The 26,708-nt window shown below is 44.7% G+C and overlaps 1 protein-coding gene and 1 pseudogene across 1 annotated transcript in view; one reads left to right on the top strand and one right to left on the bottom strand.

Annotated features, from left to right (window-relative positions):
* The window catches only part of GM2A (ganglioside GM2 activator), a 68,918-nt gene extending 64,530 nt beyond the window's left edge, over nt 1-4,388 (bottom strand). Inside the window, exon 1 of the mRNA XM_078653626.1 lies at nt 3,823-4,388. Coding sequence (XP_078509752.1) covers nt 3,823-4,306 — 484 coding nt within the window. The 5' untranslated portion in view covers nt 4,307-4,388. The remainder of the gene's footprint in view (nt 1-3,822) is intronic.
* On the top strand, nt 277-1,322 carry LOC144767252 (SLC35A4 upstream open reading frame protein pseudogene; annotated as a pseudogene).
* Nucleotides 4,389-26,708: the final 22,320 nt, after the last annotated feature.

The following is a 26,708-nucleotide window of genomic DNA, read 5'->3' as shown; positions in this document are numbered from 1 at the left end:
GAGATGGACTTATGCTGTATTTAATATTATTAGTTATGATTGAAGATACCATGAAGGGCAGTAAAATTACTTACTTGTAGTCCTAAACAATCTTCAGTGAGGTATTAAACATTGCACACTCCTCCCCAGTGTCAGAATCAGTGTGATCACATATAGGGTGACCAACCGTCCGTAAATTTCATGGACCGGCCGTTATTTTAGTATGATGTCACAAGGCGTCCGTAATTTGAGGTCCCCAAATTACGGATGCCTTACAGACATCATACTAAAATCGACATGGGAAATTTCAGTAAGGTATGCTGTTTCCCTATGAGAGGCCCCGAGTGAAAAGTTTTCACTCGGGCCTCTCTCCTATCTTTCAAACTGTAGAGGCTGCCTGCAGCGGCCCCTCCTGGACCTCGCCAGACTGTGGAGAGGCCCATTGACATTCTGAGAGTGCAGCTGATTAGCACTTATAGAATGACAATTGGCCCAATTGTAATGATAGCATGCGCCTAACAATTTACTGGTGAAGATAGCGGACAACAAGGGTTCTACAGCAAAGCTGAAAGATTTGGCTTTTCTGAAAGATAAGTTGGAAGGATTGCAGCGTCGGGTGGAAGAGGAGGTGCAAGCTGGTGTGACCCTGGAAGGCTCGTTGCTAAGTTCTCCATTTCTGAAGGGCTTCCTTGCGGGCTATGTGGTGACCTAGCTCCGAGCCTCAGCTGTCCCAGGTTTTGCTATTAATGCCTGCACCGGGATCTATGCAGCTCAGAACTATGCTGTTCCGAACATCGAGCAAACTACTATCTGTGATTACCTTAGCTCTTTTAAGAAAGGGCGTCCAGACGAGCAAAGCACCCCAGATATTGCAGCTCTCATGCTGCTAACCTTAACCCGTTGGCTGCGCCACCCTTTTTGCGGAAGTGGAGCCGCGTCGGCCATTGGCCGACGGCAGCACCAGCGAGGTAGTGCTGCTGTCGGCCAATGGCCGACTGCAGCATGGATAGGGTTAAAGAACCTGCACAATGAAATATGTGCACACATTCTTAATGAGAGAATTGTATGCTGTTTTATTGTTGACTCAGAAAGGTGTTTGACAACTCAGCCTATCTGATCACACACTACGAATTAGACTTAGTTTGGGTGTCTATACTGGAACTAAGGAGCATTTTCATTTCCTTTTCTGACCTGAAGACTCTTAAGATATAGTTGTACTATTTTAATAGTTGATGTATAAAGAAAAAGTTTTCTTTATTTCAGCAGAAATCTCTCATAATGGAAAGCGTGCATTACTTCAACTGGTTTCCAAAGGTCAAGTTGTTGATGATGCTTTTTCTTAAATTCTAAAGTATCTCTGAATTGCAAAGCAGATGAACGTGGGTCTGCTTCAGCCAGGTTTGTACTCTGATTCTCAATGCTACGAGGTCTCTGCTGCACTGTTTTCGTTTGGGAACATAACTTCTGTCACCTATTTTCTTGAGAATATGGTTCTGTAAGAGGCTGCAAATAAGAAACCCTCCTGCTCTATACTCAGCAAGTGATTTGGTGCCTTTACTTTAGTGAAGCATTGAAGTTTTGGGTCGAATTTCAAGGTCTGCAGTTTGAAGTCTTTAAGGATTTAGGAAGGACTGTATTAAGTTTGGCCCAGAATTATCACAACTATCTGCATGCTTACCAAACAAAGTGTATTGTTCCACAGGTCTGAATTTGCTATAAAATGTGCTGTTCCTTTCTTGCTCTGCTTAACAAATTATGTAGAGAAGTTGCTAGTGACAGCATGTGGTGTGCCTTTTCCTGCATCGGACTAAGGCAAGGCATTCCGCTTTTGTCTTGGTACCATGGTGGAGAAAATAAAATAACTAACAGCGTTTTCACTGTACAGTTAAAAGTCAGATTTCAAAATAGAAATAAAACAATACTATTTCATGTTTATTGTTACATTAGCACAAATCTTGATTGCAGAAAGGGCCTAATGTCGCTTTGCAAAGCTTCGCACATACTGAAAAATTGTGGAGTCCACGATTGTCTCAACCTTATATAAACTTATTTTGACTTGGATCTATTTTGGGTGTCTATTTACTTACTTAAATATTATTGTGCCACCTCCTCTGATATGTCTGTAAAACGTATGTTTTGTCCCAAATTTTTGTCTGCAATTGTGACCTTCTGTCCTGAATTTTTGTCCTGAATGTTGACCCTTTGTCCTGAATTTTTACACTGACCTTCCTAAATTTGCACCCATTCCAGTTGGTCACCCTAATCACATATGATGTCAGGATCCTGAGGGTCCACCAAAACAAACTGAAGTAACACCAGAGTAGTGCATGATGGGATACTCCCTTAAAGGAGCATCCGCACATTATTGTAGAAAGTTATCTTGATGGATTACATTTACAAGTGAGTATTCAACCCTTAACATTTTACACATGTATATTAGTTTGCAAAGATATGGGAGCTGACAATTTAAATGTAAGAGCCTAGCCTTGCCCCATCATTATAGCGTACTTTTTAAAGGTGTGTCTGTGTGTTCTTTCCCACAGCCCCGAGGAGACATAATAACCAAAGCAAACAGGGCTCGGCTTAATTGCTAAAGTACACCGCATTAGCATGTTACTGAAAGGCACATGGGAGGGAGCAAGAAGGAAAGGATAGAGGGCTATAATTGTAAAGTCCCTCAATGGAAGGCCTTGAGTGGATGCAGAGGGATACACTGAAACATCCAATAGGTGAGAAATAAATGATCCACTGGGCTAGAACAAAGCATGACTGACAAAGTCTCAAGGCAACTATGTAAAAGAGACGGTCGAAGAAATCCGATGCTGAAAGGGAGGGAAGGAAAGCCCACTAAGCATGTTATTACAAATAGTTATCTTTGACAGCAGCACTTTAAAAAACAACCGAGACCTAAAAAGGGTAATTGGATAAAGTGAGAAAAGAGACGAGCAGGGGCCCCAATGCGAGGGAGCCATGAAGGCACAGGGATACCAAGGGCAGCCCAGTGGCAAGAGGTGCTCCTGTGACTGCAAAGGGGCAAAGTGGCAGTTGGGGTTGGTAAGAGTTAGAAAGATAACTAGTGGTTCTAGTCACTCAGATGGCCGCTCCGTGACCAGGGCCGGCTTTTGGGCTGGTGCGACAATCTTTTTGCTCCCCACCTTCACGAATTTCCTTACCACACCCTCTCAACAGTGCCCTTCCCAAACATAGATGTTATGTTTTTATAGCGCTACTCATAGTCCATTCACACTCAGTTCCGTGATCTGCAGGATACACGTTCTATGTAGCAAGCACAGGAACTCTCTGGGCTACTTTAGGATGAGTCAAAACTGCCACTAGACAAACCTTTGATCTCTATCCAGCAGGAACATTAATCACCAATTATCTTGACATTTTTTTGGCGCCTGAAAACTACAGGACGCACAAGGAATTCTGCAACACGTGCTTTTAAACCCATAAGTTAATTCTAAACACGGAGCTTGCCCCTCACCCAACGTGACAGCGCGAGTTGGGCTACACCAGTCGCACCTCCCTAAAGCCGGGCCTGTCCGTTACAGGCAGAGGGGTCCATCTAACAGGAGAGATTCTGAAGATTCTACGACGTCGAAGTGACCGTGGAGTTCGATCACTGCAGTCAGGTCCAGTAAGAGCATGCAGTAAGGGGGCAGGCGAGGATCTGAAGGGTGGGAAGGGGGTACGGTCACTGCGGGTGGTCTCAGCAGCAGCTTTGGGTCAGTGACCGAAGAGTGTCTCATGACTAACCAAAGGGAACTAACTGATGCTGACAGCGGGGCCTCCCCGTGGCAGCAGAGGGACCCGGCTCGGCGCTCCAGTGGCAGCACTTACCTGCAGCGGATGGGAAGGCACCGGGTGCTGGGCTCTGATTTCTGTCCCTTATATACCGCACCTCCGTCCCTTGGATCCCTGCCGGGCCCGGGTGTCCCAGGCTCAGACGCTGATAACAAGCTGGCCCGGTATCCGGAAAAGGGAGCACAAAAGCCCTGTGTCCGTGCTCTGCCGGGGTCACTTGATAAGAGATCACGTGTGTCCCACCCCTTGTGTGGCCCGTGGCACTTCCCCCATTCCGCTGGATGGAGTAACTCCCGCCGCCTTCAAAGGCACCGCCCTGCTCCTGCGGCACGGTGCCCCGTGCTCTAGGGACGGAGAGGCTGTCAGCGGTGCACGGCCCCGTGCACTCCCAGTGCCAGAGCTGAGCTTTAACTTCCGTCCTCACGGAACGCTTCCTAGACGGCAACAACACGAAAGCAGCACCTAACTGGTTACAGCTCGTCTCAGTGGAAGGGAGCCCTCTGCTGGACGCTGGGAGCATCTTGAATGCTCTGTTCCATGCATATTCTTCATGTATGTCTTTAGTTTTCTTCAATCGTTATTACACCGTAGGCGTGAACGTGATACATCTGAGGTCACGGGCAGAAACAGGCTAGTGCCAACAGAGCACCGTGTACATCTCCTACTTAACCTATAACCTATATCTCTCTCCACTATCCCCCGGGGCGGTGCGGGGAGCAAGATGCTTGGTCACAACGCCAAGGAACACCAATGGACGCAATATGACTATGAGACTATGAGACTTTGGACTATGAGACTACGAATGGGCGAATGATCTCAAGAGTACGGAATGCCACCCCCCCCCCTTTTTTTTCCTTTTCTCTTTTCTCTCTTTTTTCTCTCTTTTCTTCTTTCCACTCTTGTATAAGCCTCTTCCCTGTATGTAAAATTATATTTTTATATATACAATAAAGAATTTCGGAAATAAAAAAAAAAGATTTATTATCAGATGTCCCCGTTTCTCACAGCATGGTTGGCTGTTTTGTACTTGCTTTCACGTATATACCTTTCCTAGGCCTTGACATGTGCGTGCAAGCTTGAAGTTCAGCTTCCTGTGCGGATCCAGTGCAGTCTCTGTGGGAAGCAGAACTTCCCCACAAAAAAGCATTGGCAAAGCTAATAGGTCTCACCTACACAAGAGCTATTGGCTTTGGCAATGCGTTTTTGCCACGTTGTACACCTGTGTGGCTGCTGTTCAGCATGGCTAAAAGTTAGTGGCATGGAGTGTCCTAGAGTGGAGTGGGGGGAGTAGAGTGTCGTAGACTGGAATTGTTGACGTAGAGTGTTGACTCAGTTACTTACCGGTAATGTTCATTACTCCGAGTCATTGTCTTCCTCGTCACAGTCACAAAGGAGCACCTGTGTCGTCCTGTGCAGGCCTCTGTTCCCGTTGGGTTTGGTCCGCTTCTCTTTCCGGCTGGCTCAGTCAGTTGTGCATGTGGCTCTTTCTCTCAGGGTCGGCTTGAGCCTATTATTCTCAGGGTCGTGGGTTTGTGCCACTTTTTGGTTGGTATTGGCCTTCCTGCTTCCGGGGGTCTCTCTTCCCCCGGTCATTCGGGGTCATTCCACTCAGTGTGTGTCTTCCTCCTGGGCTTCTCTCTAGGGGCCTCCTTATTGGTACTTTGTACTTCGGCGTCTTGGGCCTCCCAACGTGTCTTCTTCTCCAGTTTCTTTGCGGTTGGGTGTGGGTCTTCTGGGGGATTTGGCTCTGCCATCCTTGCGGCTGTTCACTAGTTTTTCCTTGGCATCCTGGATGTCTGTTTCTTTGTTCGTCCGGCGCTTGGATATACGCTCATTTGTGACTGTGATGAAGAAGACGGACGAGGATGGTAATGACTCGGTTACTTACCGGTAATGTTCATTACTCCGAGTCATAGTCTTCCTCGTCAGAGTCATATTCCCTCCCGCCCGCCCTTGGTGGTGAGGGGGGACAAACTAATTTCTTGTCTTTTCTTTTGTTCCCGCTTTTGTATTTCAGGATGTTTCCTGTGTTGGTCCCACCCTTATAGGCCAGGTGACAGGTACTTCCTGTCAGTCGGCCATATTGGGTGCGGACCGTTTTAATTTATGGGTAAATGCTGGGTCTGGAACATGGGGTGCTTCTTTGTGACTGTGACGAGGAAGACGGACGAGGATGGTAATGTTGAGTGTAGGTCAAGGAATAAAGTGTTGTAGAGTTGAGTAGAGGGAAGTAGAGTTCAGTGGTTCAGTGGCAGAGAGTGTAATAACGTGCAGTGTCATAGAGTGCAGTGTCATAGATGGCGTAGAGTGGAGTGGGGTGGAATAGAGTGGAGTGGATTGAGATAGTGGGGTGGATTGGATTGTAGCAGATTGGGATTGACGTGGATTGGGGTTTAGTGGGTTGGATTGAGTAGAGTGGGGTGGATTGGAGTGGATGGTCTGGATGGGATGGATTGGGCTGGATTGAGGTCGATTGAAATGGGATGAGGTGGATTAGATTGGTTTAGGGCCGGAGGGACTGGAATGGGGTGGTTTGAATTATATGTCACCCTAAGTGGGAAGGGGATTCCCAGACGTGGGTGCCATGCTCACTACACCACTGGATTCAAGCTAGCCTGGCTGATGAAGGGTGATGCCCTGAAACCGGTCCCAGGATGCTTGTTTCCAGATTAGGGAGGACCTGGCTTGGCAGTTCGGGCTGGACTGTTCCCACAAGGGACAGGGTCAAGACTGATTTGCATATGGCAGGGTCCAAACTGGGGTAGTGTGGTGAGCAAAAGAAGATGGATTTAACCCAGATCCTTGTGACTGGGGGTGAATGTTTGCATTGTCCAGCATTCCGTCCATCAGTTGTTTCTTTTGCATATGTCACCCTAAGTGGGGAGGGTATGACAGACATGGGTACCGTGCCCACTACACCACCGGATTCAAGCTCGCCTGGCTTATGCCCTGAAACCGGTCCCAGGATGCTTGTTTCCGGTCCAGGGAGGACCTGGCTTGGCAGTTTGGGCTGAACTGTTCCCCCAAGGAACAGGGTGAAGACTGATTTGCATATGGCTGGCTCCAAACTGTGGTGAGGTGGTGAGCAAAAGAATGATGAATTTAAATCCATTGTTAACGTCATTGTGACTGGGGTTTTATGTTTGCATTGTTCAGCATTCCGTCCATCAATTATTTCTTTTGAATTAGAGTAGGGCAGTGCTTAATATGAAAAATATGAAGTCCAGGTATGTAGGTGGCTGGCTTAGTATATGGTGCTCACTTCTGTAAGTGTAGCACCTTGCACTAATCCAGACAACCCTTATGGTCATTTTAGTGGTCTTAGAGAACCTTAGAAAGCTCTCTAAGTGGTAGCTGTGGAGAGCAACCTTCAGGCTTAGTCCAGAAGGAGTGTAAAGAAGCTTGTTTTACCAGTACTTAATCTTATGGTATAGAGTAAGTGAAAAAGAGACACACAGTATAGTTAGAAAATATGTATTCATTATAAACACTCACTAACACATTGCAATAACTCCTACCCGGAGATATAACCACAATATACACAATACTTTGGCAATAGAACACGTAAGTAGCACAAATAAACAGTGGTCTCCAGGGGGAGACCAAACAAAATAGTAGAATGCGAACCATGCCCTATGTCGAGAATGGAACCAGAAGACGTGGAAGAGTCCGGGACCCAAGGAACCACCCAAGGTGAGTATCTAGGAACCCCACTGAGGTCGTGTGCAGAGTGGGAACACGATTGCGTGCTCAATGCAAGTCATTGGGTAAGTCGCAGTTGCAGTTTTAAAGAAAAAGGACCCTTCCCAACAGACCCTGATGACACCCTGTGGAAGATGGAAGGTTGGAGAGTAACCCAACCCGTGGATACCTCAGGAGCCAGGATACCTACACTAGGGAAGCCGGATGCATAGGTACGAAGTGACTTCAGAAACAGCCGTAGATCACAATGGAGGACTTCAGCAAAGATGCCGCTGGCGATGAAGGTGGGAGAGTCAGTTGGAAGCCAAAGGTGGAGTCAAGTTGAGAGATACCTGCAAGCAAAGTGGACAGAGTCCTAGTCACTCAGGAGTGACTAGGAGGCATGGAAGACGAATGCCCACAGATGTCGGGGATGCAGGAGTGTTGACGGTTCCCTTGATGTTGCAGCTATACGGACCAGGCGATGCTGTAGAAGACCAGAAGCTGTTAACGAGTTGTCCCACGTTGGATGTCAATAGCCAGGGGGGTTAGTGTCTAGCAGGGGCATCAACAAGCCTTGGCAACGGCAACCAACGTAGTAATTGAAAAAGGTGCAGTGTCGGGACCAGCGAGGTCTAAGTGACTCACCACGAATGGGTAAGTCAGAGCAGTCCCAAGCAAGCAGGGGAGCACACTGGAGCCAAAGAAGCCCCTCCAAAGGACCCATGGGCCAAAGGCACAGGAGTCACAAGATGACCTTGAGCAGCTCACCATAACATGATGGCCCAAGGTGCAAAGGATGCGATGCAGGCGTAGATCTTGGCTACAGGATATGCTTGAGGCTGGAGCTTCTTGGAGCCTGAAGATCTCTGGAGGAGAGAGTCAATAAGCCTTGGCAACAGCAAGCCGATGCGGTGCACAGGGGTACAGCTCCAGCGGTTCTGATGAGGGATAATGGCTTAAAACTTGCTTTGAGACGGTGCAGGCCTTAAGGGAGTTGCACAACTACTACCTGTGTTACTAAACCTTTCAGAGTCCGTAGGAGCTCAGGAACAGCAGACAGGTCATCTTTGATGTGGTGCCTGCAGATGCAGGGGAATGACTCCTTTACTCGTAGGGAGATTCGTTTGGGTGTCTTGGATGTCCACAGATCTTGCGATGAACCTGAATAGAGCACAGGCATAGACATTGCAGAAGATTGGCAGGACGACAAGACCAGCAGCAGCAGGAGTCTTCCCAGGTGCAGTCTCAGTTCCCAAAGCGAAGTCTAGCGAAGTCCAAAGTGCCCGGACTGTTGAAGTTGAAGTGGTTTCAGATCTGAATCTTGTCCCACCACGAATCTAGGGACCCACCCACAGGTAAGAACCTAAGTACTGTAAGGAAAGGGATGGGACGATTGAGGGGTCCCTCCCAGACGAGGGCTGGACAGTGGGGAGGGTACTCCCATGTCCTTTGTCCAGTTTAATGCCAGAGTGGGAGCCAACTGGTCCATGAACTTGTTTCAAGGAGTATGCAAGAAGGGCACCAAGTGAGCCCTTCAAAGCAGTCTAGTGGCGCTGGCAAGCACCCCCACCCTGTCCCAATACACTAATTCCTGTCTGGGAGATGGTCACACCTCCCTGTGACAGGAATCCTATTGTCCTGCCTTCCCCAGCTGCTGAGCTTGGTTCAGCAGCAGGAGAGCAGAATCGTGTCTGTGGTCAGCAGCAGCCATAGTTTGCTGTCCGGGTCTAGAAGACTGGTACCCTGAGCACTGAGGGCCTCCCAAAGGAGCTTTACAGTGCATGGAATCATACCTCTAACACTATTTACGGTGTTAGGATATGATTCCAACATGTTTGATACCAAACACAACAGGGTTCGTTACAGCTAGTTTAGAGATGGCCATTGCTTAATGACTTATGGCCATTCTATATATTGTAATGGCTGTTGCACTTACAATATAGGAGAATGGACTCTGAAGGTTGTAGGGTGTGTCCTGCTCATGCAGGGGCACCCTCCCACTTATAAAAGAGCACCTGTTGTCAGGATTGAAAGGCCTGTTTTAAGGGTGACATAGGTTTTAAGTGTTTTGACCTCAGATAGAAGGAAACTTATAACTGTCATAAGTGGTGCTAGAACCAGCTCACGCAGACAGCAATAGTAGGCCTGTAGTCGCAATTTGAATGGTCCCTCATGTGTGGCATTATAAATGCTTCAGCAGATGGGGTACCCGTGCTCTGGGTACCTTCATCTACTAGGGACTTACAAGGGTACACCAGTAGCCAATATGGGGGGTACCTAAGTACTCACCATGTCCAATTTAGGGAAGACATTTCGAAAAATGGGATTACCCGAATGTGGTCCGAGACCTGAGCGTAATGTGATACAAAAAACAGTGGTCGCGGACCTGATTTTTAGTAAGATATCAATCAATTCACCTTTGAGGCATATGCTTTTCGTAATTAAACACGAGCTCTGTGAATGAAAGTTATTTCTTGAGCTCGCCAATCTTAGTCCATTATTCAAACATCAATAAATACAATAAACCATAAATCTCATTCACCAAGCATTTTATTAGTCATTTTTTGTACTGAAGAAAAACAGCAGTAATCTTGCTTATAGGATATTCACGAGAGAGGTTGCTCCAGGGGGGAACGTGCATAGAAAATGTGGTGCTCAGGTGTAAGGTTGTGCGAAGAAGAGCTAGTTGGTGACATAGAAGGAATAATGCTATTTTGTATATTTTATACAGGGGGACTGGTTGTTAATCACTGTCCTTATTGGACCTAGCCACATTTAGAGTACACAAGCTTAATTCATAATATTTACAAAAGTTACAAAAATGAATTCCCATGTGGCACGATAAAGGTACATGTGTCGTCAAGGCCTATCCAGGGGAGTTGACGTTTCAACTCGACTTAGGGCTCAAGGGTGGGTTAAGCCTCAGCCGTGCGGGTCTTCTACAGGACAAGGGCAAGGGGTGGAGGGCAATCATAGAGACGGGAGGCTTAGTCACTGTCGTGTGCGTCTTGGTGAAGCCTCGGGCGGGCGTTACTGGGCTCTCTACCAAGGGTATAAACATCAGGGCAATTCCGGCCAGTAATTGCACCTAGACACTGAGTGTAGCTACATCACTGTGTAGAGAGGCTAAACAAGGTAGTGCCGTCGGGTGAAAACTTGAATGAATCAAGGATTGAGATCGGCAACTGAATGTGCAGTAGACACTGCGTCTGGGTCACGCTTCTCCGAACACCCTTGGTGGAGACCCCAGTAACGACCGCCCGAGGCCTCACCAAGACGCACATGACGGTGACTAAGCCTCCCATCTCTACTGTTGGCCTTCCACCCATTGCCCTTGTCCTGAAGAAGACCCGCACGGGGTCCTGATTAGCAGGATCCCAGTCAGACTATTCAGTAAAACATAGCAAAACCAGGTTAAAAGTGGGGGTAACCATGCAGAAGGATCCTACCTTCCTGCAAGGTGCTAAAATGTTTGTCGGAGGCCACAACCCACTTTCCCCGGTTCCACCAACTTCTTCCACTGGTTCCACCCACTTAATCTTTTGGCTCAGCCCACATCCTCAACTGGCACTGCTGAAAGTCAGATGTCATACCCATTATGAATTTCAACAAGGGAGCCTTCCTGCAAGTAAAGTCTTGATAGGAGGCCCCCCTGCGAAAATGTTGAAAAAGATTAAATCAAAAGTGCAGTTAAAGCACAATTTTGAAATAAATTAGCTAAAATTACTAACGCATTGTAAAGGGACACATGAAATATTCCAGTGCTCTATGTGTTGATTTTTAGGAAAGAACAATACTGGGGTATGTGCAAAGGTGCTTTGTGTTGCCATTTTTAGTTGAGTCTAATTGTGTGTCATGAGTTCAAAGATACAATATTTACAAATCTTATGTGACAAAATAAGCCAAAATGTTCTGAAAACACTCTAAACAGATAAATGCAATAACATCATGTAATACACTTCCAGTGGCCAAAGGGGTTTGGTTCATAAATAGTTGAGTATTCTTTTAAAGCGATTCATTTTAGAGAAACAATAAAAAAAAAGATGATTACCAATTACTCTTGTTGTTACTCTTACTTACTTCCTTGGAGCAATATATGTGCACTTGTTAGAAATTCAGATTAGTAAAACATGGAACTGTAGTTCTGGATCACATGGACAGCAGATATTACAAAAGAGGCATATGTACAAAATATTACTTTTTAATTAAAGATTTGTATCTTACCATAAAGCACAGAATAATGTCATCTCCCCAAAAAAGTCCTAGAAGAACTTAGGCCAAAAGAAGAGGTAGTGGTTGGGCAGTTCAAATTTGACCATGTCTCAAGTCATACATTTTTTGTTACAGCATTACCACAGTGCCATACAAATTATAAATATAGATAAATACAAATAAATACATGTTCTAAAAAAAGAAGCAAATTAAGTGTTATAAATACAAAATAAATAAAATGTATAAAATAGAACAATAAATATAACAGCTAAACAAGGAAGACACATACATATAACAAAATATTAAATAAATTGACACTGTCAATAATGTGTTATAAATACAAAAAAATACATAAAGAAACTAGAACAACAATTAAATATCCAAATATGCTAAAGCCTAATGTTTCAACTTATTCAAAACATTGCATGGCATGTGTTTCGTCAGTTGGACTGGGCTGGCATCTATTTATCAAGAAAAGCCCCCCAACTGTCTAAATAGTTTGTGCAATCCAAGACTTCCTCTTTCCTTGCTTTACTCCTAGTGTCATCAGCCGCTCTCCATCCTTTTGCAATCCACGACTGAGCATACTGGATGGGGTGGAATCTCCTAAACGGTGGGCCAACAAGATTTAAAAACATGAAAGAAGATGTTTAAGTCAGCAATGATGCTCTTGTAGATGTGCATATAAGATTAATTTGAGAAAAGTCCCCTCACATTCTACAGTACTGATAGCAATAGTGTGTAAGGCTATCAAAAGCTCCTACAACTGCCTTTTAATTTCTTTCCCTCCAAATTCCTTATACTCTCTGTAAGCACGTATGGTTTCTCGACTGGCAATGTTGAATCTTTTTCACAGAGACTCAATATCACTTTCACCATAAAGAGCAGGTAATTCATCAGGTCAGTACTGTTTGTATAAAACGTTCACTACACTAATCAGTATATCATACTCAGCCTTTTTGATCAGTAGAATTAGTACCTCCTGTACTGTAGACAACAAATGATGTCTTACATTTTCTGCAAGGCTGTGAAAAAATTTTCCCTGTTCACTTATTTTGTCAGTGTCTTTTCCTTGTGCAGCATCACACCTTGAAATACATTTTCTTCTATGGTCTTTATATACTGTGAGAAATGGTTCCCATGCCCGTCTATCATGGCCTCAAACACTGCTATTTGCTGACAAATAGCTAAATAAGCATCAATGATTGTAGAGTCACGTTTCTGAAACTCAAGTGGTAGCTCTGATAACTCCTGAAGAGCATCATATATACGGCCAAGATTAGCAACAAACTGGATAGATGATAATCGCCTTCCTAGGCCTGTGTACATATTTCTTGTTGAACTGTCACGGGAACCATCATCAGCTGCACTAGTAAAGTGCTTGTAGAGAGCAGGATAAGCATTCCAAATAGCCTCCATTGCTCTGAAGCTTGATGCAACCCAGTGAGTATCTAACATTCTACCTATTCTGCAAAGGTGAATGTAAAGAGCTTCTGCACATTCTTGAGCTCCAAACTGTTTTTAACAGATGTGGCAAATAGAGAATACATACCACATAAAGAATAACTGTGGGTCTACAGTAGATCTATGTGTGTCAAAGATGACTTGATGTGTACTCTAAGTGTGTTAGTAGAGCACACAACAGGATATCGCACTGTGTGGGAAGATATCCATCAGTTACTCTTCCTTTGCCACCCTTTCATCATTTGAACCACTTCCCAAAGTGGAGAATCTTTGTTATTGCCACCTCACTTGGTGTAAATGGGAATGGCTAGTTCTGTAGGGTAAGGGGCATAAAGGACTGATATTAGTAACTGAAAGCAGTGCATAAAAAGATGTGAAAAAAGAAGAAAAGTGCTCTATTAAAATTTGGAGAGTGAACACAAAAATACTTTATTCTGGTGCCGTCCACTTCCAATGTTAAAAACAATTCAGTGCAAAAAGGTCAGTAGGTTCAGCAAATAGCTTCTGACCAGATGTATTGGTCGACATGTTTCTGCGGTTATTTCAAGATCCACAAGGTATCTACCGCTTCATCAGGACCTATGTATTTTGCTACTGCTTTAGAAAAGAAATACAAATAAATTGATACAGAAATCTTGGTAGTCCTCCTATGTATGCAGGAGATGTCCCAGTACGCAAGTCATCAAGACACAAACAACATAGATAAAAAGACACATACAAAAAACAGAATAACAGTACTACAGTTAGTATAAGTCATCTATCAACACGAGCTTCATGCAAAATATTAGCTCGTAGTGTGGGTTCTCTTCACTCTACATACTCGTCTCTTTATCATAGAGCGGTGCACTATCTTCCTGAGCTGTTGCCAGGTGAGGAGAAGCACGTTCCTCTCGATTCTAAGGTGAGCTAGAGGATATGTGTATAATAGGGTGAAGAGAACCCACACTACGAGCTAATATTTTGCATGAAGCTCGTGTTGATAGTCAACCTGTTTGCTAGTGCTTGGTGTTTCCTCTATCTCTGTATCAATCTCCACAGTATGATGCTGTTCATTTCCAAGAGGAGTATCTTGTTTCTTTCCTTCTATGGGGGTGATAATGCTGCTGCTAGTAGTGGTGGCACTCTCATTTAGTGCCTTATCTCGTACTTCATCATCTTCCTTGTTCCCTCTGTCCATTGTAAGCATGTGGTCTTTTCTAGCAAGTTTGCTAGCAGGCCCCTCGTCATCTTTGGGTATAAATTTTTTGAAGGAGCTTGAAATCGTCTTCTGCCCAATGTGTGACATTCTAGGGAAGCAAAGTGAAAGACAATAAGCTAGTTCTGAACAAGGATAATATTTATTTGTACCAAAGACATTTCTGCTTCCTTATATCTATTAGCATGACTGATTACAAGTACAACCCAAATAGATCCTACTTTGCTTACCCTAATTCAGGCATTTTCCAATTCATACCCCTTCCCTGCAGCACTTACTTGAAAGACACACACAGTCTTTAATGTTTGGCTCTCTTTTAAAATTTGGTTTCCAGTATTACTACAAAAGCAAAGTGAGGTGGCAGTGTGCAGAGTTAGTTACACACTGCGATTCACAACAATTATGAATGAATCGACATTCAGGCTGAACTGGGAACCCAAAACAGTCCCGGCAAGTTTTGTTAGACCAGCCCCCATACAGTGCGTAGCAAGTGAGTGCAGCAAGCCCAACGACTGATAGAGGGATTTGGGGGCATTGTCAATCCAAGAAAATGTGTTAAAAGAAATACCAAAAGCGAGCACAACACACTTTTCATGTCATGTTTAACTGTATTAACTTTCAAATCATACATGATGACCTGACATAAGCCCTCATGCCAGAAAGCATGGAAATGTCATACATAAGCACCCAGGCCATAAATCGTGGAGCTGTCACACATAAGCACCCAGGCCATAAATCATGAAAAGCACCCAGGCCATAAACTGTGAAAATGTCACACACGAGCACCCAGGCCATAAACCGTGGAAATGTCACACATAAGCCTCCAGGCTTGTAAACATGGAAATGTCACACATAAGCACTCAGGCCAGAAAGCATGGAAATGTCACGTATAAGCACCCATGCCATAAACCGTGGAAATGTCACACTTACCAGGCCTTAAACTGTGGAAATGTCACACATAGGCACCCAGGTCATAAACTGTGGAAATCAGACATAAGCCCTCAGACCAGAAAGCAAGGAAATATCATGCATTAGCACCCATGCCATAAATCATGGAAATGTCACACATGAGCACCTAGGCCATAAACCATTGAAATGTCACACATAAGAACCCAGGCCATAAACCGTGGAAATGTCACACATAAGCCAGCAGGCCAGACAGCATGGACATGTCACACATAAGCACCCAGGCCAGAAGGCATCGAAATGTCACACCGAAGCACCCATACCATTAATTGTCGAAAATGTCACACATAAACACCCAGGCCATAAACTGTGGACATGTCACACTTAACAGGCCATAAACTGTGGAAATGTCACACATAAGCGCGCAGGTCATAAACTGTGGAAATGTCACACATAAGCCCTTAGACCAGAAAGCAAGGAAATGTCATGCATAAGCACCCATGCCTTAAACCGTGGAAATGTTACACATGAGCACCCGGGCCATAAACCATGGAAATGTCACACATATGTCCCAGGCCATAAACCTTGGAAATGTCACACATCAGCCAGCAGGCAATAAACCACGGAAATGTCACAAATAAGCACCCAGGCCAGAAAGCATGGAAATGTCACACTGAAGCACCCATACCATTAATTGTGGAAATGTCACACATAAGCACCAAGGCAATAAACCGTGGAAATGTCACACATAAGCACCTAGGCCAAAAAGCATGGTCATGTTACATAAAATTACCTAGACCAGGAAGCACGGAAATGTCACACAAAGGCACCCAGTCCAGAAAGCATGAAAATAGCAAACAAAGGCACTCAGGGCATTAGCACTGGAGCAATTTTCAGTGTGTTGGTGCTGCCCTCAATGCAGGACAAACATAACAAATGAACCTTGCTCATCCCGGGGGAAGTGGTGATGCTTTGGACATTTGAGTAACTACCAGACATCGCTAGTTGTTAACAGGAGCGGCTGGTGCAGGTAAGCATGGTGGGGCAGGGGGACGGGCTGGGGGGAGTCGACAGATGAAGATGAGGGAAAATAAAATAAAAAAAAGAAAACCACTTACATTGTGCTCACCACATCGCCGAGTCGGCGATGCCGCAAGCGTAAGTGTTTTGTTTTTTATGTTTTATTTTCCCTCTTCGTCATCTGTCAACTACCCCTACAATGCCCCCCCCCCCACAATGCCTGCACCGGCCGCTCCTGGTTGTTAATGGTATGAAAGAATAGCGCTATGTAAGACTCTGAAGCGAATAAGTGAGTAACATCTGCACCTAGACAATTCACTTCATGTAGTGTTATATGACTGGTTTAAATATTAGAGCCACAAAACATGATACCTTGTTTTTATAGTGCTTGCTAACTGGGGGGGTTGTCACTCTGAAGCACGGTAAATACTAGGTGTTACTATTCAGTGGATCCACTTCAGAAGGATGAATGACTAAGTGTGAAGCTTGCATATTACACCCCCCACATCCCCCCCCCACACACACACACACATTCAAACACACACACACATTCTATGCAGGGGATGGAGAGGTTTTGTTTAGTCATGAGAGTTATGCTGAATAGTTAAAAAAAGGAGAAGCGCTTCTTGTTTCTAAATATTCGTTTTGGCCTTAGTCACAGTGAGTAAATTGTGGAGCTTGAATGAGGAATTAGGTGTTCAACTCATAATACCACCTGTTATGTCAAAGGGGCACTTTCTACAAATGTGTTTCGTAAAGCTACAGAAATCATCATGATCACTGTTGTTGCTCGTTATGAATGTTTCAACAGTTTCTATACAGTTCATAAAAAGAAATTACAATCCAGAAATTAATAATTTGATACATAGACTTACATTCTTAATGGAGAACCCTAGTAAGTAAGTATTGATCTGGAGTTGCTCACATCACTGAACTTCAGGGACCCACTTTTTCAATAGTTTGGATATACTTGAAATGTGATCCATGACTACATTCTCAAGCCAGTAATTGGAGGTCAAAGAAACTCAAGCGAAAGTAGGTTTACTTGTAATAATCATTGCAACCATCCCTGGAACTACGAAAATACCCAAGATCTCTTTTTTAGGCTTTAGGCTTTCACTCTCAGGGTTAGTAAGGCTGAACAGTCAAGGCTTACTCTTGCACATTATTTGTAGAGGTGAAAACTCATACTTTAGCCACCTAAATAGTACACAACAAAAGTGGTTGTCTAGTCATTGTTCTTATAATAAAGGATACAGCTTTTATACATTTAAGGTCAACAAATGAGCGAGTCAGTGATGGTTAGCTGTTGAAATCACATTGGCACCCTTTGCGAGTTACTGATTTGCGCTAATGTGTATCAAGCATGGAGGAAGTGGCATGGGACAATTGTGGGCAAATATAGGGGAGAGGATGTAGCCTTACGGCTAGAGCGGTCGACCTCAAAGCTGGAGAACTGGGTTTGAGTCTCGGCAACAACGCTCAACATCCTGTGATTCTGGGCAAATCACTTAAGCTTGTTATATAGCTCCTATATATCCTTATATCGTGTTAAGTTAGCATAGGTACATTTGAGATTTAAACGCCATTTTTCCTTTCTTGCAACTTCTGCACACGACCCTTAATTGTTGACTTAGCTTTCAACCTAGTTGTTTGCCGTGGTGTATGTGAGAATAATATGTTATTGCTCTGATATCAGTTTTGTTTAATAAACCATGTCTGCACGGTGAGTGCTGAAGTTTCAGGAGCAACACGATATGGAATTGTTATGAGGTCTGATCTCCACGCCTTCATAGTCATAACACAAGTGCAGCCTTTGCCAACTTGGGCTTGAGGCGGGATTGATATTGCTTTGCACGAGAATTGTTAACACACTTGATGCGGTGCACATGCAGAGAGAGCTGGTGTATGCTGATGTGATTCCTTCATGCTAGGACACTAAGGTATGGGCCCGCCCTAAAACAACCCAAAGAGACCTTCTTAGCTAATAATATAATATATGTGTTAGGGAGGGTGAGATATAAGTGTTGTTAACTCTTATTCATTACAGCATGTTAACATGCTGTCACCATTCGCTTTTTATGTCTTAGTAACTATGCTGATAATTTTGCTACTGATAATAAGTATACTTGTATTATCTAAGATACTGCGCCTGAGAAGACGGCATTAGTAAATAAACATTTCAAATGCACATGTGTCCTCTTTACTCCATGTTCTGGTTTGTAATGATAATATAACGAAAGAGTGTTCATGAGTCCCACGTACCCTGAGGTACTGTAAGTTCATGTTCTGGTTTGTCTAAACATTGGAAGTTTGATATGTCCAATGAGACACTGTAGCTAGCTCGGTAAGGGGTGAGTTGGTTGCTAAGGTAAGTTTTGGGACACCCTAATTTGCCGAGGTTCCACTCCTCTGTGCACAGTTCTGTGTGAGTACAGAAACCCTGCAACATGGCGCCCAACGTTTTCGGTGGTCTTATTTCATGACACTCGAGTAGTTTATCGTTCATGCCTTAACTACTTCACATCCGTTTCCGGAAAACGGGGTGTCGGTGAAACCTACCTATTTTTTGAAATAGGTCTTTATTCAAGCTTGATTCATTCTTAAACGGTTTCTTTGAATTACTACCCAGTTGTGCTACAAAGTATTCTTTGTGTTTTCTTGTTTCCAGTACTGTCATGGCGGCGGTGGCTATTGCGCAACATAGTCGCGTAGCGGTACGCAACCATCTTCAGACGTACCAGGTCCCAGTAGATGGGATGGCTGTGATTTTCGTGGTATGTGCAGATCCGGCGTTTCCTTACGAGTTGTTTTACTCTTGGGTTACGTTTCCGGCTGTGGACGCTAATTCTGGTTTGTTCCACTCCTACACCGCCTCGGATGTCCCGGCTGAGTATACGCCGTACAGGGCATTGGAAATACCTATTGATCATTGGCAGCATCGAGTTTGGTTTGATGGCGCCCTCCCCCACTCTTTGTCCGCAGCGAGGTTAGGTCCACTCTCAATTCCAGGTACAAATTGGCCTGCGTTGGGTGGCTTTACCCCGCACCCGAATAATGGGGCTTGTACCCTTGCAGAAATTCGCAGGCTACATGTTGTTTCCATTTCCGTGATTCGTGCTTTAGTGCAATACATCGGTCGCCACCTGCCTGGTGGTCCCCAGGGGGGTGCGGCCGTTCCCTTGGATCGAGGCGGAATGCGTCTCAATCCAGTGATGGTTAATTCGGTTTTTGGTGCGCGTCCTGTTGACAACGATGACTTCCCATTCTGGCTAGCAGAGAAGTTTGATCAACTGGAGGCGGTTTTTCCGAATTCTACTCCTGCTGATAAACATAGAATGTTAACGATTACTCTACCGAAGGATATCACTCCTGAACTTGTTGACTGTGAAAGCTGGGGAAAAACATTTGCGGCAGTTTATACGAGGTGCTTCGGCACCCCGTCTATGACTGCCCTGCCTGAAATCATTAGACGTGTTCAGAATGATCACGGTCCAGAGGCAGCAGTTGAATTGGGTATGCGCCTGTGTGGTTCTTTTGAGATTGTAAGTGATCTCATTCTCTCCAATGTTAAAGGAGATGCAGTTAACTTTCAGGTGTCGAATGCTTTGGCTGCTCTGCCCGATGCCGACAAACCCCGCCAGTTAGCGAAGATTGTGGTGGCCGCTTATAAGACAATTGGCCGCACAAGTAGGGGTCTAAAATATTTTCCTGTAAAGGAGAAAAAACAACCTCAGGGACAATCTGCAGTGACAGATGTCCAGCCCAAGTCCAAGAAACAAAATTGGCCTAAGAAACAAACACAGGGGAAGAAGAATACACAGACTCAGGATTCTTTTCCTGCAGTACAAGCTCCTGCGCCGACAGACACAGTTTATGATTTGCGCGATCGCGCGATGATTAAATCACCTGATCGATTTTAGGGTTCTGATCAACGCTCTCCTCGTTCCTTTCAGGAGACATCGGCCCCGAAGACCGGTGGAGGAGGAGGGGGTGGACGTGGACGTGGTGGCCAACAAGGACGTGGTCAGTCCCGCCAGACGGACGGCGCAGTGAAGCAGGAGGATTCTACGCCTAAGCGTCCGCAGTTTGCGAAGAAGAAAGTCGCAGCCTTAACAGCGCATAGATATGCCACAGATAGTGAGAACGCGGCTTCGGAATCTGACGTGGGCTCTGACCTTGCTGGACAGCGCGGCGGAGATTACCATAGTCAGAGAGGCGCTCCGTCCACTACTGAGGGTGACAGCGACTGATGTGTTCGTTGTGATAGAAACAGCGGATACGAGATTAGCTCCCCCTGAAAGACTTTTTGAAATTGTCCTGTTAATTGAAGGTGACATACAACGTACTGTCAGAGGGGTATTTTGGGAGAACTTTCGTCTACATATGATATTTTGCTTTCGGAGGCTGACTGGCCCCCGCCTTTTGTGCTCGCAGCGCCGCGAGGGGAGGAGGTAATCCTGCCCAGTTTCGCGCACACAGTCTCGACTGAGCATGCGCAGCATTTTGCAGAAGAGTGGGCTCGGGCTCTTGCGCCGGCTCTGTACCGCAACCAATGTGGATGGGATAAATTGTCACCATGCCACGAAATTCCTTTGCGGTCGGAGCCACAGCCGCAGCCTCAATATCCCATACGGCGTGAAGCTAAAGCAGCCGTCGCAGAAATCCTTGAACAATTGGAATATCAGGGAGTTATTGAAACGTGTGTGTCACCGATGAATAATCCCCTTTTTACTGTGACCAAACCTGACGGATCATATCGTTTGGTATTGGATTACCGGCATTTGAACTCGCATTGCCGTAACTGTGCAGTACAGAATACTCACGGCTCTGCCCTAGTGGATAGTCTAGTGCGTAAGCGTTTCAAGACAACGCTTGACATTTCCAATGGTTTTTATGCCCACAGACTGGATGACTTTAGCTCCCAGTGGACAAGTTTTACGTCCGCTGGGGTGCAAAAACGTTTCCGGCGACTCCCAATGGGCTACAAAAATAGTCCTGGAGTCTTCACCTCCAGAATAGTCACTCTGTTGGAGGGAATCGATCCAGATGCATGTTCTTATGTGGATGATATTTATCTCACAGACGACGAGATTTGGATGCATCTGTGTCGAGTGAATTCCATAATTTGTACCTTTGCTGATATGGGTTACAAATTTAATTTTGCAAAATCGCACATTGCAGAACACACGGTGTTGTTCCTCGGCTATGAGCTGAACAATGAAGGTAGAGGTTTGGCTCCTCACTTCTTGGAGAAATGCGCACAATTGCGCGCTCCTACAACACTGAAAAAATTACAGTCTTTGCTGGGTTTTTTGAATTTCGGCAGAACTTACATTCCGGAATATGCCCAGCGTATCAAGCCTTTGTATGCTTTGATACAACTAACTTTCTCAAAATAATGCTGGCTGCCTGAGCATTCAGCCATTTTGCAATCCTTGCAGGCTGATCTGCTCGCTTCTAAATATTTACTGACTCGTGATAACCACACCAACCTGGTAATAAGAATAATTCCTGGGACGGTGGGTTTCACATACCTCACTTTTAATGAAGGTGACACAGTACCTATTGCTTACAAGTCACACTTGTACACTTCGGCTGAGTTGCGGTTTCCCACAGTGGAAAAGGTTTTAACTGCTGTACAGATGGCAATTCTTAAGGAACGAGCACTGTCTCAGGGGAAACGCATGCTAGTGGTAACACCCTGTCCTCACTTGGAGGCAGTCACGAAAGCCAGTGTACCAAATTCAAAAGCTTTGCACCCTCGGTGGATTCAGTGGGCTGCGTCATTGTCATCCACGGATGTCATGTTTATTTTTGACGCCTCCTTACGGTCGCAAGAGTACTTGCAGTATGAATTCGTTCATCCTGCTCCTCTGGCTATGCGACCTTTGGAGGACTTCCATTGCATCATTTACACTGATGGGTCGGCGCAGGTTGCGCATGGCTCTAAACATGCCTACGTTTCCGCATGCGCCATTGTGGTCGGTGCTATGTTGAATGATGAGTTCATTTCCAGGGAAGTGCACACGATGCCCCTGGGCGATTGCACCGCACAATTGGCAGAGCTTCGTGCTCTATTACTAGCGTTAGAGTACGCAGATCCAAGTGTTACTACTCTAATTGTAAGTGATTCTTACTACTGTGTCCAGTCTTACAATGAAAACTTGTTCTTTTGGATTCAAAATGATTTTCATGATTCCAAGGGTAGCACAATAAAACATAAAATGATCTGGGTTCGAGTGGCAGAGCTTAAGGCTATGTTGCCACTCGTTTATGTGATTCATACTCTCGGTCATCAGCGCGTAGGAGTTCACGCTGTTGGCAACTCGCTTGCTGATGAAGCAGCGAAATAAGCAGTATCTACATACTTAGTTGCAGCAGTTACTAGGTCTAAAACCAAGATTGATAGCGACATCTTGGCAGCGATTGCTGCCTCTGAGAAGGGAAGTAAACATCCTGCGGGATTCCCTTCGAAGTATAAATACCACTTAAGTCCCGAAAAGGTTCCTTTTGTGACAATTCCTGATGTTGGGGAACGGCTGATTCCCAACTCGGATCGCAGAGCAGACTTGATTACAGCGGCTCATGAAGGTGTGGCGTCTGCGCATGCGGGCGTCTCGGCCACTGTAACTCAATTACAACTACGTTTCTGGTGGCGGGGACTGTACAAACAGACGCGTGATTATGTCCTTCTTTGTGACATATGCCAGCAGATTAAACGTTCAACTGCTACGCGTCCGCCACAGACTCAGTTGTACATTTCTAATAAACAGCTAGGTTGTGTTTATTTAGATCACTGCGGTCCTTTTTCATCTGATACTGCATATAAGTACATCTTAGTAGCAGTTGACTCATGCACACGCTTTGTGTGGGTATGGCCACATCGCAGCGCTGATTCACGGACTGTCATTAGAGATTTGCGTATCTTTATAGGGATTTTTGCCTGTGGTACCTTCCATTCGGATCAGGGTCCGGCTTTCGCCTCTAAGGCGTATAAGGATGCCATGACTTCGATGGGGGTCCAAGTCAAGTTTTCGTCACCCTACAGACCTGAGGGTAATAGTGTAGTTGAACGAATGAACGGTGATTTAAACCAATCTTTGACAGCCCGAGTTATAGGCACTGGCAGAAACTGGCTGGCTCACCTCTATGGCGTGCAGCGTGCTCTTAATAATCTCCCTAGAAGGTCTCTGGGTGGGCGGACCCCATACGAAATGCTCTTTGGCATCAAGATGTACGTCCCTGACCTTGACGGTCTAGACTCTGTGGTTCGCGCCACTTCCTTTGACGCAGATGAACATTGCAATGTTTTACAGAATCTACAAAAGACCAGAGACAGACTTGCAAAGGAACATTTGCCCTCCACATCGGATGATGCGTTGCAGATCCCGGTAGTTGGCTGGCTACCCCAAGTTGGAGAACTGGTTCGAGAGAAGATCGACAACAAGAAAGAGTTTGGTCCCTCCTATCGAGCTCCAGTCCCAGTGCTTGGAGTGAAGGGCACAAGAACAGTCATTTTACCACCACTTCCAGGTCGTAAAGAAAACAGGTTTATTTCTATTGACAATGTCAAGATACACAGAGTGGCCGATTCTTCTTAGCATGACACCAGCTGTTTCCTGTCCTTCCATTGTGAGAAATTCAATTATGCCCACTGCTTCTAATATTGAACATGAAGTGGCCATCGAATTACCTGCTGTTTCCAGTCCATTATTAAATAATTTACCCGGAACTAACATTGATGAGACAGACTATACATACCCCACTGATTTGTCCATGCCTGACCTGCAAGCTCGTTTAGCCACGGAATCCAGATTTTCATTTGACTCTGCTTCCCTTGCCTCGAAAAAACACTCTCAAATTGCGGTATATGCTAGCATGTTTAAAAAACATTTTTTGATACCTCCGTGGATATACATTTGGCTGGTCCTTTTTTCGGTTTACCTTTTTATGTCAATTGGTTTTGTGTTTTATTTTTTTCGAATTATGAATGGACACTATGTCGAGGAGAGAACTTGCATTACTCATTTAAATGGAACTTTGGCCCCACTTTCCTCTTCACATTCTACACACAGATTAAAAAGAGACTTGACTTTGGTTAACATCACAGCATGGCCTGTTCTGGATGGAATAGCGTGGGATGCAGTTCGTTTTCAGATTCATGGCTCAACGGAAGTCGTTAATGTTCCTAATGTACTAAGAGTTAATATGGGGGATGTGGTGAAACAAAACATTCGTTCTGATGATTGGGATGTTAATGCTGTGGAAAGTTTGTTTTCTGATTTAAAGTACTATGCTGCTTTTGATGCTGAGGATTTATATTTGGAATTTGCTAATTATGGTGAATTGTTCTGTTACCAACATTATGGCAATCACTTCTTACACAAGACATCTTCCCGAAGGGATGCTGTTAATTTTACTCAGTGGGAACATTGCCCGGCACCTACACAAGGGAGTTCGGAAACGTTTCTTAAAAAGTATACTTATTTCACTGACTTTAACCAGACTAATTCCGAGTCCTTTTATTTTAAATTTCACAAACAGCCACTGTCCAAGGTTAGACTTACCGATACAAAATTGTTGTATTCGAAGGCCTTCCTAGATCAATTAGTTACTGGGGGCTATGAGTTATGGAAGGAAAGAATAGACGTTAAATGGGTTTGGGGTTCAAGGGCCTGGCAGGTACGAGGCACTGAGGCTTTGCACCGTGCATGTCTCATCCCGAATCATATGTTGTTTTTAAATGAAATTATTTCCCAGACCACATGCTTTGGATTGGCTACATCTAAAAGGTTAAACACCCCGTCTTTCCCGGAGTTGGAGGAATATGAGAATTGGAGTAATTTTACTCAATTGTCCATTGAAGATATACAGGCTCTGCTTCTTAATTCCTCCTTTAACATTTCCAGTATGAATCCCAAGGGTTGGCTGCTTTGGCACCGTAGTGCTGATTCTTGCCAAAAAAGATTTTTAAATATAACTGACGGTTTTAAGACTGTTAGATCTGATCCCCGGTTTGATTTGAGTCATACTGTCACCTCTTACTCTGTGGGCAAGTTGTGTCAAGCTTGGCTGAAACATTCAACTTTACCTGCGGTTAAGTATCACCTTTCCAAACAGAATGCAGACGTGGATTTGAATGATTTCATTAAAGGCCCAGCTAGTGGCAGGTCGAAAAGGTGGTTATATGGGGTTTACAATGAAATTTGGAAACTCTCACAGATTGAGGCTGCTTCACGCCTTAGGGCTATTGATCAGGCGAATCTTGAGAAAGTGCTTGCAGTGGTTGACAATAGCATTAATGTGCTTTCCTCTAGAATTTACACATTAGATAATATTGTGTCGTCTGTTGTTGATATTGTGCATGATGAAGTGTCAGTATTATACCATGGTCAAAATAAATTACGGTCAATCATGCAGTTTGCATGGACACTTCAGACTCTGAAAATGGGTAAAGTTCCCTGGGGATACATGAACGTTTCCTCTTTATTTGCACCGTTTAATTTGACAGACAAACAACGCTTGCTTTCAATGCGTGATGCTTCCTTTTCTATGCTACATATTGAAAGGTTGGAATCTTTACCTTTTTCTGTGGCAGAAGCCACTGCTGCTACGTGGCTTATCCACGGTTTAATAACACTGCCTTTTGATTTATATAAGTTTTCAAATTGTATGAAATATGTGCCAATAGGTCATTTTGAACCCTTAGGTAGCGGTTTTCTTCATGAGGTCTGGTCACTCCCATACACATACAGATGTTTCAAGGATGAACAGGAGGTTTATCTGACAGGGGATGAGTGTACTGAGACTCCAGATCATTCTTTAATGTGCAGACACATACAGTTACACGGTTCATGTAACAAGGACCGACCGAATATGGCTTGCGTTTTACAGGGCACGCCAGTTCCTGCTATCATCCCCACGTTTAAATTGTTAGAGAATGGTAGTTATTTAATGCTCAATAATGAGAACTGTTGTGGGTTAATTAAAGGTATAGCTTTCATAGTAACAGTAAGTGAGCGAGTTATTTGCTGCAGAAATGTTCTTTATCCTCCCACACGGGAACATAGGGAGTCTTCCATTTGGCCACAGATACCGACCTTGGGAGCAGAATTCAGCGGCATGGCTAGAATAAGAGCTCTATTGTCCCAGAAAGAGGTGGCCTTGAGCTCGGCCCGTGAAACTTTCGTGCTTCACATTGCTAACACCCGTACGGAGGTTCAGGCTCTTTTAAATACTGATTTGCCTTTGCATTTCGGAGCCATGGTTCGTTCTATCTTTAACGCATCCTCCACAACGGGCCTAGCACATTTTTTTAAAGTTGTTAGCGGTGGTCTCGTGACTTCCTTTGAGAAGATTTTTGGAGTCATCCCTGCCTTCTTCCATTCTATTTTTTCATCCTTATTTGGAGGGTTCCCGTTTTTACTTGCATTAGCGG

Source organism: Lissotriton helveticus, chromosome 7 (genome assembly GCF_964261635.1).
Source record: "Lissotriton helveticus chromosome 7, aLisHel1.1, whole genome shotgun sequence".
In the NCBI taxonomy this organism is placed as follows: domain Eukaryota; kingdom Metazoa; phylum Chordata; class Amphibia; order Caudata; family Salamandridae; genus Lissotriton; species Lissotriton helveticus.
This window is presented reverse-complemented; position numbering and strand designations above follow the sequence as displayed.